Source organism: Seriola lalandi, unplaced genomic scaffold (genome assembly GCF_002814215.2).
Source record: "Seriola lalandi dorsalis isolate HSWRI2012SDOR001 ecotype SW California unplaced genomic scaffold, Sedor1 jcf7180002054630, whole genome shotgun sequence".
Taxonomy (NCBI): Eukaryota; Metazoa; Chordata; class Actinopteri; order Carangiformes; family Carangidae; genus Seriola; species Seriola lalandi.
This window is the reverse complement of record NW_019525183.1, coordinates 1992773-2004427: the sequence shown is the minus strand read 5'-3', so window position 1 is coordinate 2004427 and position 11655 is coordinate 1992773. Positions and strand designations below refer to the sequence as shown.

At 42.5% G+C, this 11655-nt stretch overlaps 1 protein-coding gene across 1 annotated transcript; it reads left to right on the top strand.

Moving 5' to 3' along the window:
* Positions 1-305: 305 nt before the first annotated feature.
* On the top strand, positions 306-11274 carry LOC111665343 (oxysterol-binding protein-related protein 11). Its single transcript, XM_023420317.2, has 13 exons — positions 306-717; positions 1087-1155; positions 1352-1527; positions 1851-1930; positions 2630-2818; positions 3927-4125; positions 5101-5246; positions 5509-5649; positions 6241-6700; positions 6975-7161; positions 7273-7455; positions 7692-7845; positions 8846-11274. The coding sequence occupies exons 1-13, from the start codon at positions 602-604 to the stop codon at positions 8900-8902; spliced, it is 2157 nt and encodes a 718-aa protein (XP_023276085.1). The 5' UTR covers positions 306-601; the 3' UTR covers positions 8903-11274.
* Positions 11275-11655: the final 381 nt, after the last annotated feature.

Sequence of the window (11655 nt, the reverse complement as noted above, 5' to 3'; positions counted from 1 at the left end):
CTTTTAGATATTAATCTGTTTATTTATTTACTTATTTGTGTATTAACTAAAATACTACCAGTAGCATATACGAAGACGAATTAAATCAAAAAATATCTCAACTTCGTGACGAATGTAATGATTTCTCTGTGTACGTTTTTTTCTTTTCTTTCTTTTATTCTTTTTTTAGTTTTTTTTTTTTTCTCTGAAAGTGGTGGAAGCAGGTTTTGGTAAATTTTTGTGGCTATTTTTCTATTTTAGTTTTTATTCTAATCGAACACGGAAGCCTGCTCTTGTGAGCGAGTCACATGACTGTTTTCCTGCCAGAGCAGTAAATATCAGGCGAGCTAGCAGGAGCAGGCTAACGAGCTACTCCCTGTATCAGCAGTGTAGACCATGTTTTATCAATCTGTATTAATATAGCCAGGTTAACCATCCAGCGTCTGAAGGGTGTGTGGTGCGTTTCGATAAGCGATGAACCGACACTTTCACTCTGTAATATAAAGGAGGCTCGTGACACTTGAATCAAATCTGTGGTGACTTAGCTTAGCTAGTGTCACTGGTTAGCCTAACGCTACCAAGCCTGAGTTAGCGTCTAAAGTGGGTTGCGTTGCTAGTGACTATGCAAGCGGAAACCACGGCTTTAAGAATCACGGAAAGCGAAGGCAAGCTGGATGTATTTCCCCAGAACAGGACCCCAAGCTCGGGGAGAGCAAGTGCCAAAAGCTGGCAGTATAGGTGGGTGGCTGTTTATTCTGCTAACGCTCAAGCATTAAGCTAGTCTTCACATCTAAGGCGTATTTGGTTTGTCCACAGTGAGTCACAAGCAGCATAAATGTGATTTATACATATTGTTCTGTTTGTATAAATGGTGAATCATCATGTGTTTGGACTCTCCAATGACTGACTAATTTTGCTCATAAGTTTATGATTAAATTAGCTTTCTTATCAGAAAAATAACAGTTGCATCATGTTGCCATTTGAGCAAAACTGTCACTGGGCAAAACTCTGTGATTGATTTGTGTATTTACCTTTGTTTGTATATAGGTGTGTACTCAGTCTAGGTATTTTAACAAGTATTCTTTATCTCCTTATGTCTCATGGCAGTGATCACATGGAGAATATTGATGGCTATTTAATGAAATACACCAATCTGGTGACAGGGTGGCAATACAGGTGAGATTTTAGACCTTTGTTTGCTATAATGTTAATCTAAAAGGTATATAAGGTTAAGACAAGGGAACTGTCTTATAAGATTTCACCATCAACTTTCAGCCAAGTTCATTATTGTAATCCAGACTAATCCAATTCAAGTAATGCCATGGTGGTTTATACAGTGGACAGACATTGTTGTGGTGGTTGTTATTTTCAGGTTCTTTGTCTTAAACAATGAGGCGGGTTTGCTGGAGTACTTTGTCAATGAGCAGTCTCGGCCCCAGAAGCCCAGGGGCATGCTCCCCCTGGCAGGGGCTGTCATCTCCCCCAGTGACGAGGACTCGCATACCTTCACAGTCAACGCTATCAGCGGGGAGCAGTACAAGCTCAGGGGTGGGTACCTGTCTTAAATACACACACTGCCTTCTTGACATTTATGTCTTAGCATATTTCTCTTACAGACCAGAGTGTATCATGTAATGTTGCTCCTCTTTGAGCTTTCATTCTCACCTTATTGTTGCTTGTCAGCTCTATTTGTAAGTCCAGGCATACTCTCATCACCATCCATCAAGTCCATACGGTATTGATCTGAATGTTTTCCATTATCTGCTGCCGGCGGGGCAGAAGCACACAGGAATTGATGCTGAGTAAGATCATCCTAGAGTAACTGTAACATGGTTTTGCTTTCTTGTTTTTCTTTTATATGCGTCTTTCAGCCACCGATGCCAAAGAGAGGCAGCACTGGGTGAGCAGATTGCAGATCTGCACACAACACCACACAGAGGCCATGGGGAAGGTAAGACAGTTAATATGTTTGGCATGCACATGAACATATATTGACAGAGCTACATGTTGATGTTTGCAAGGATCACTATATATACAGTATATATACAGACCAAAGGCCTGCTGTGCGTTAGTACTGTTACACTGTATTATATAAATAATGTGTGATGATCCAAATAAAACATGGGACTTTCTCACAGAGCGGATGTGAGCTGGACAGTTTTCAGTTTCCTTCTTTCCTTCCTCATATGCCAAAGAAACAATCGAACAAAGCAGGCTGCAGTGCAAAAATCTGCACAGCTGTGAAATATTCATGTTGATGTAAAAATGTATCAGGTTTTACCCTGTGTGTAAGCACAGTAATCACTAGTATTGATCCGGATATTGATCTACACTGTAGTACACTGCCCACAACCTCTTTTAATGGGGTTGAGATACATGAGAACTTCCCAAGGTGCTCTTTTTGGCTGTGGCTTGGAATAGTCAACAAATGATTAGATGGTTTTAACAGCAGGTGTATGCAGTGTCACTGTAACTGTAATGTGCGTGACTGTTATTTACACCTTTTGAAAATTGCATTTCAGATCTTTATTGCTTGTTATGCCTCATTTCTTAGTTGTGCATTGGTCTTCCACATCTGAGACTGAGTTAACCATAAACATAGCCTAACAACATATAACCATTTTTGAAATGTTTTTTCCCCATTGTTCAGAGTAATCCCCCACCCAAGTCCCGGAGCTACTCTATGGCGTCTCAAGGCAGTGGCAGCTCACCGATGTCCCTGCGCCGGCCCAGCCAAAACCCTGCCTCCTTATTCGGCTGGTCGCAGGTCAACAAGGGCTCGTCGCTTTACTCCAGCAAGAGGTCCCTGCTGCCAGACCACCTCATGGACGCCAGAGAGGTACTGCAAGCCACAGACACATTTGTGAGCATGCTTGGCTGACACATAAGTGTTGATGTTGTTTTTCTCAGAATCTATGTTTTTGTAGTTACATCGGTTAACGTATCATTCAGGACATCATGTTTATTTGTGTTGTGTGGGAGATTAAAGATCCATTCAGAAAAGTCTTAGTTTGAAGTTTTTAGATCACGTCATTACACTCCCTGTGACCCACCATGCTCATTACAGTGTACATGTAGCAGGGTACAGGATGTACATAGGCAAAATTAAATTATGGACATTAAGGACAAGTTTTTAATCTGCTATTTGGCAGAAATCTAGATTACAAGTTAAACCAAGAAAAAATGAAGCTGATCCAATTGAAATGCAGTTAGATTTTGATGAGATTCTGTCTCTGGGAGGTTTGATGTATCTGTTATGAAACCAAAGCTGTAGCCAACAGCATCTTCAAAACCTCTGCCATGTCCTGTCCCTGTTACCATATGAATTTCACAAATGTTATATAAAATGCGCCATGAATATTATGGTGAGTCAGATTCATAATGTGTGGAAATGAATTAGACGAGCAGGAAATAATGATGCTGGCTCTCTACTTGCTACACAATGTTTCATTAATGTTTAAACTTTTGTGCAATGCGACGTTGCCACAATGAAATTTTGATCTCTTAAAGGGCTTCTTAGAAGTACAAGCAACAGTATGTTCCTACAAGACATGCAGTTGTAGAGGTAAAATATTTAGGACTTGGTTCGCAGCCGTGAATTCTCCTCTTCACTTTGACCCATTTGGATGACGCAGATTCTCCACCAGAGAGTGCTGTTGTCTTTGTCTCAACCTCAGTAGACCACAGCAGCACAGTCGGGATCAGTCATGCTTCTTGTTCTCTATGGATTTTCGTCTTCTCGGGACCCTTAATCATAACATGGAAGTTAGTTCAGGGGATTTAATTTTCAGATTTTAAGCAGAGATACAAATAAAGACCGAACATAAAAGTGTGGATCTAAAAATTTATGTAAAGTTATGTAAAGTAGAAGGCAAATTTTTAATGGTAATGTTTTTGCTATTATTAATCTTGACACATCATTTTTTTTCCCCACAATCTACTTCCAGATGATGAGCCAGGCCCAGGGCCAGCACCGAGACCTGATCCAGAGTATCGAGGGCTTGCCCGCAGCCCCCGGCCTCTCCCCTCTAGACCAGGATCTGCTGATGCTCAAGGCCACTTCCATGGCGACCATGAACTGCCTCAACGAGTGCCTGCACATCCTTCACCTACAGCAGGTGGCCAGGCAGAGAGGCTCCCTGGGAGGTCAGTGGAGGGCTGTTTCTGTATAAATTGTTTGTCTGGATATGGAAGTTGGTGTTGTTAATTCGTTTATGCATTTGCTGGTTATTCTAACAACAACGTACATGTATGCCTAACCACTTTCTTTTTTCAGGAAGTGAGTATTTCTGCTATTAGACTCTGCGGATTAAGTGTCTTTGTCCTCTAAATAAGCTGCTCCACATGCAAGACGTACGACAAATGCAACCAGTTGAGACGCAACAGTTTGCGTTTGGCTGGACAGTGGAATTATTTTGCATTATTGATGAGGAACTGTACCTATTCTTACCACCTGTCTCGGAGGTAATTAGATCTCAGATGGTTAAAATATCCACCAGTAACACTTTGAGGACAGTTTCATAGAGCTTCGAGTTGACGAACTCTTAACATGCAACACAGAAACATGTTGGAAAGCCTAAAGTGAAGTGTCTGACTTGCTGGTATCTCGCCCCTCTCTATTTAGGTTGATTTGAAATGTCCAGGTAATGTCCCACTTTTTCACAGCAGATCCCATTACTGTATGTATATTTCATTAGGCCAGACTCACCGCAGCAGCCAATCAGATTAAGTTGTCCAACGACACACAAGGTGAATTTGAATGAGATCTGCCCACTTCTGAACATACATAAAAAAATGCCCAGGCTATACTGAGAGGCTTTAGCCAATCACAGGATGAGGATGTTTCCTGTCGGCGGGGCCAGAGTATCCTGATACTCGGCTTGTTGGATGGGTTGGGTTACAGTCTTTTGGTCTTGGGCAGCTGTCTGAGAAATAGCCATCTGTCCAGTCAGCAGTCGGGCAGTAGTTACGTATTGTGTGGCAAATGGTAGGCTGAGTGTAGAACTACGAGGGTGTGTGGGTGTGTGTGCAGCTGTGAGTGTCGGAAGGCTTTGGGAGGGAGGGGGGGTAGTACCATGAGTACCTCTGAACCTGCCACTGTGCACTCCCCGTCCACCGTAGGACCCACCATCGAGTGGCTGGAGCCCAAGCTGCCTGACATCCTGAAGAACGGCAGCAGCTCCCTGGGCAGCTTCACGACGGGGGAGGGCCCGCTGGAGGGGAGCCGACTGGAGCTCAGCAGCCCCGAGTCCTGCAGCTTCTCTGGGGTAAGACCAAGGAAATGACACCCTTTCTCCCCCAGTAAGCAGCTAAGATCTACACCAGAGAAAGCTTTGCTTATTAGGATGTTGATATGACTTCATTTATTTCTCTTGATGCAACAGGAAACTGTTCAATTTCCATTTGCAACTTTTCTTCAGCAGTTATTCAGTCTCCCACAACATTAAAAATCACTTACTTCCAACCCCTGTGGAGTCATTCAAGCAGGTTGTTGAATAAATCCCAATCCCCCTCCCTTCCCTCTCTCAGGAACAGGAAGACATAGATGCAGAGGATGAGGCAGAGGACTCCTTCACAGACAAGGAGGAGGACCTGGGTGCTGTGGAGGAGGAGCGCAGCGTTATCCTACACTTGCTGTCCCAGCTGAAGCTGGGCATGGACCTCACGCGGGTAGGTCAAGTTCCATGTACTGTCGAGCAGCAAAACAAGCCAAACAGTTTGTCTAAATTAGTGTTTGAGGGAATGAGGTTGGTGATTTTGGATCAGTAATCCCACAGTGAGAGGTGTAAGAAGTTTATGCTGTAATATGCCACACTGAAGTATGAAAGTGAAGTCCTCCACATTAGTTTATCAGTTTATACTTTGCCAAAAATGATAGGGGTGAATAGAATTGTTTATTCTCCCAGCACTTCTTTCCACGTAATTACTTGTCCTGGACACACACTTAAAACCAAGAATTGAGTCCTAGATAGACACTCTATCTTCTAGTGTCAGTTTGTTCTAGTATTTGGATATCCTCCTCTTGGGTTTCTGATTTATCGCATTTATCTGGCTTACCTCAGATCTAGGCGATCTAGGAGACAATATGACCCCAAGGTCATGTCAGGTGTTCATTACATCGTCAGTTGTTCGATTTACTGATGGTAGATAATGTGGTAATGGACAAAATGGTTACGGTCTTGCAATTGGTTTATCCTGGGTCATTCTAACTAAAAGAAATAATAAACACAGGGATCATATTTATTTTGAATTTCCTCCCAGGTGGTCCTCCCCACCTTCATCCTAGAGAAGCGCTCTCTGCTGGAGATGTACGCCGACTTCATGTCACACCCGGAACTCTTTGTGGCCATCACCGACGGCAGCAGCCCGGAGGACCGCATGGTCCGGTTTGTGGAGTACTACCTCACCTCCTTCCACGAAGGACGCAAGGGCGCCATCGCCAAGAAGCCCTACAACCCCATCATCGGCGAGACCTTCCACTGCTCCTGGAAGGTACCCAAGACACCAGAGGCCTCCAAGGAGCCCTCGCAGGGAAGCGCTGAACCGGCCGCTTCCCAGGACCCCTACCAAGTGCGCTTTGTGGCAGAGCAGGTGTCACACCACCCCCCTGTGTCTGGGTTCTACGCTGAATGCCAGGAGAGGCGGATGTGTGTGAACACGCATGTGTGGACCAAGAGCAAGTTCATGGGGATGTCCATTGGCGTATCCATGATAGGTGAAGGTGAGCCAATATGGTTTTTGTATCAGCACACAAGAAGAGAAGTAAGGCCATCAGAAACTTTTTTAACTGACACATAGTTAGAATGGGGGGTTGGGGAAGAAGCAGGGGGCCTTCCTGCCTTGTTCTTCAGGCAAGTGGCTCAGTGTAATCAAAATAAGAGACCTCCTTTGGCTAGTTCTGTGCTACTTAATTAGGGCAGAAATCACACCTGGTAAATCTGTTGGCATCGTTTTGCAATTTGCACCTGACGTTTCTGTCTTCATTATTCCTCCAGGTTGCCTGTATTTGCTGGAGCATGATGAAGAGTACACCTTCACACTGCCGTGTGCGTATGCGCGCTCCATCCTCACTGTTCCCTGGGTGGAACTGGGCGGCAAAGTCAACATCAGCTGCGCCAAGTCAGGCTACTCAGCGATCATCACTTTCCAGACTAAACCCTTTTATGGCGGCAAACTACACAAGTAAGTCCCTCCGGTGTTCTGTCTGTACTGTACTGCTGCTTGAAGGCTGTCATGAAATTACACGTAGTGTAGCGTGCTTTTACTCATTCAGATTTGGCGTTCCAAATGTAGGGTAACAGCGGAGGTGAAGCACAACACTACCAACGCGGTGGTGTGTCGCGTGCAGGGCGAGTGGAACGGCGTCTTGGAGTTCAGCTACACCAGTGGAGAGACGAGAGTGGTGGACGTCACCAAGCTGCCTGTGACGAGGAAGCAAGTTCGGCCGATTGAGAAACAGGGACCAACTGAATCCAGGTCAGAAGAAGTGGACTCGTACCTTGTGGATTTTACTTCTTAGTTTAGTGATATCCTGTTAAAAGCTTGTAATTTAGACAGACCTGAGTAACATGCTCTCTTTTGTTGACAGTGTGTTGTCATTACATTCTCTGGTCTCCGCAACAGCTAAACACACATAACTCAGAAGCTTGACGGTTGAATAGTTCTGTCTCTGATTGTGTGTCTGATTCACTTTTATAATTTTTGTGACGCAGGCGTCTGTGGCAGCATGTGACTGAGTCCTTGCGGCAGAAGGACATCGACAAAGCCACAGAGCACAAGCGGATTCTTGAGGAGAGGCAGAGGACGGAGGAGCGGCACCGCGCTGAGACTGAAACCGCTTGGAGGACCAGATACTTCGACAGAGAGGTGAGCAAGATAAACGCAACACATGTACAGGTATGCTGCTGCTTGATTTGTTTTAACTGTTGTGAAGATTTGGCAACAGAGCAACAGGATACTGGAGACTGCGGTCTGTTAAAGGTCATCTGTGCTCAGGCTATCTCTGCTGACTCTAAATAAATTGAGCATAATTTCTGTCTCCAGTTGGAGGTTCTCTGTTTCACAGCGTTCTCACCTTGCACAAAGCTATTTTAAATTTCCTTTGAATCTGGGTCATTTAAACACTTGGACTCAAGTTGGACGACTTTGATGAGTTTAGACTCAACTACACAAAAACAAAAAAGACTGCAGCTAGCTTTGTGTAGCATCAGAAAATAACCCAGGCCCCCCTCTAAAGTGCACGAGTCTCTGCATGCACGTGGGTCACGCGCTGCACCATCCCCCCCACCACAAGTAAATTCTCAACCTTTTGGGGAAAAAACAGGAAAACAAAAAGTAGCAGCACAACCTGTTCCAACACCTGAAACAAAAGCACGCAGTGGAATCAGGGACATGGAAGAAATTTGCGTCTCCTCAAGATTCTGATGATATCGCACGTCCAAATTCCAAAACCGCCACAACAAAGCAGCAAACTTGAGCTGCCCAATTATCCAGTAACATCACGTACAACAAGAAAGATGTAAATGTGATATATTATCACTCTGTTGTTAAAATGGTATTATATTTGACGTGGTCAGGAGTCAAATCTCTGAGTGTAGGACTCAGGATCCGGACTTCTGCTCAGTTGATCCCTTTTATTTTTCTTCTGTGTGTCACAAAAAACAAATTTATGTCTTAATTTACAAACATTACATAGAATCTGTTTCTTTTTTTCATCAAATCATTCCCAACCCGAAACAAACTTCCTGATGGGATGGCTGACTTCATCGGATTAAACGGTTTTGCTGACTCAATGCACAAATGAATTATTAAACCTCAGCTGCAAACCAGAATATATTGACCATAGTTTTCTCTCCTCCTCCTCCAGGGCGAAGGCTGGGTTTATCACAAACCACTCTGGAAAAACTCTACATTCAAATCCTAGCTCCTTCAGTGTCTGTCTTGGATGTCAATACTGTAGATTCAGGAATGCGTGTGTGAGTGTGTGCGTGTCTGTGTGTGCACAGACATGTGGTTGACGGTTATGAAATAAGAGCGTGACCTGCACTGACGTACAGACGAATGCGACATGGGGAGAAGGACAGAGAGACAAGCACGACTGAGGGTGTTCTCAAATCTCGCTCATGATGTTCACGAAGCCTCGAAGTACAAGCTTTTGTACTGCTGATCAGTTTTTTTTACAATCCAATGTCAATGAAAACATATTCTTGTACAGGTAATGGTACTCTTATTTACACAGCCTTAAGATAGTCTGATGAATGATCCTCTAAGTTTGGGTTCTGCTGATCGACCTGGATGTGGTTCTTTTCTTCTTCTTTTTTTTTTTAAGATGTGGAAACACACAATGGTGTAGTGACTTTTGAGGAGTCTCTTCCTATAATAAGATATTCAACACAAAGAAAAATGAGTGCAATGAAACTGCTGTAAATTGGAGTCAGTGTATTTCAATGTAAAGTTACAGTTTGCAATATAGTATATCTACATGCACACAATATTCTGATCTCTTAAGTGTAGCTAATCCTCTTGCTGCTCTCTCTCTCCCCCCTGTTTCCAGTCTTTATGCTAAGCTAAGCTAACAGGGTTCTGGCTGTTGCTTCATATGGAAGGGTTCGACATCAAATCTGATCTCAGCAAGAAAGTGTGATTCCAGAAATATCGACTTAGTCATAAAGCTGATGCACTTGCAAAAGACAGTTTTTAAAAATCAAAATAAATCCAAAACTAAAACAGCACAGATGAAGATACTCTGACTTTCAGTTCCTAGAAAGGGTTAAGCCCCAAAACACCTGAGCCTACAATTCCCATCAGCGCTTTCAGGCTTTCTGTTATAAATTTGAAGTCTGAAAGCCCAACTCAAGATAACCCTGATGACATCACAATGGCATAAGTGGCATATAAACATGTAATTATTGGTTTATAACACAATATAATGTAGATTTCATTAATGTATTTGACAACAGCTTTGACTCCTGTGGAGGCTGGTGTATGAACAGATAATGGATGACAATAAAGTGAAAGATAGTTGTAATAATATAAAATATGACCTTATACCATTTTAAAATGTCCCTTATGTACTGCACTATAGTGTGTTATCAACCACTAATTCTTAATATACTGCTTATAAATACACCTAAAATAAATTGGTGGAATGATCCTTTAGCGATGTAACACTTCCACTGATCCTTTAGAATCAATATCAGATGATTGTGTGCGTTTAGATATAAAGTGTGTATTGATTTGCATTTTCTCTCTAAATTATAATTTGTTTACTTGTTGTTTGATGCTATTAAAATTGATATATTGAATGAAGTCACGCTGCTGGAATGTGGCATGTCGTAGACCAGCTGACGAATAACCAAATTTTAAAATACACAAATGACTGAGTCGCATGGGAATGCGTCTATAGATTACTCCCCCCTGTCTTTCTGTGTTTTTAGTTTAGCGCTGTAGGAGTGGATGGGGATGGAGGTCCCTCATGCATGGTAGCAAAGTGTCTCTGTTCACAGTCTTTGCAGGAAAGTATTCTGCTCCCGTGTCTGCATAAGTTCAATCTCCAGTCTGTTGTAAAAGCTTTTAACCAAATTTGCTTGTTTTGTAATGCAAATAAATATTTTCTTTGAATGCTTGTTCACCTACCCCACCCCCCCACCTCCCAAATTTTACGCTTTAATTGCTCTTATTTTTAGAGCCACTTTTTTGTATAGAGATGTTAACATTTCTTGTTCCATCAGTGTTTGCGTTTTTCTTTTGGAAGTAATTCCAGTCTTCTATACTGTGATGTACCTGTAATGAACTGGTTTTTTTTTTTGTTTGTTTTTTTCCCCTAAAACTGAATTTCACTCACACTCTCAAAACATCCCAGTATCAAGTAAGAACAGTTTATCTACAGAAAGAGGAAATCCACTCTTTCTCCAAATCCAGCCATTGATAAGCTACTCCCTCCAAGTCTTGGTGCCTTATGCAAACTCTTTCTGTGTGTGTCTTCCAGCTACGGAGCACATCATTTTCATCAGTTACTTACCTGACAGATGCAAAATGGCAGATGTATTATTTGTGTGTGCGTGTTTTTTTTTTTTTTTTTGTGTTTGTTTCTTTTTAAGAACCAGTGCTTGATGTTAGAAGTGGGTGAAGCACTTTTATTCCAGGTTTTTGACATTTTCTTGGTTTTGAACTCTACTGGTTGTCTTGCTGACCTATGAAATGCACTGACATGGATGGAAACCTGATGTTGTAGAAAAATGGACATGTGTGATAATAATCAAATAAATTGCGTATCAGTTGTTAACTGTGTAACAAGTTTGGTCCTCTGGTGAGTTTCTTCCATTCTTGCTCCTCTGCTCTTTCACCCATAAACATGTGAAACAAGTTTCTTTTCCAAAGTACAAGAAAATGAAACGTACATTAACACAAGTCCACCAAACAGCTGTGCTTCAAATGCCCTAAGACACAAAACAGAGAAAGGTGATACTGTGGAAATACTGTACTGGACCAAAAGAATTCAAAGTGCCCTAACTTCAAGAATCAATGGTGGATCCCCTCCCTTAACTATATTAGCATAGCAAATCCTTATGGAAAGTATTAGAATTGAAGGTCAAATAATGTGGTCACTTTGCAAAGGCACTGAAAGAACTAAACTGACTAAGCTCTAGCTTCCATTCTGTTTTCATATGTGGCTTC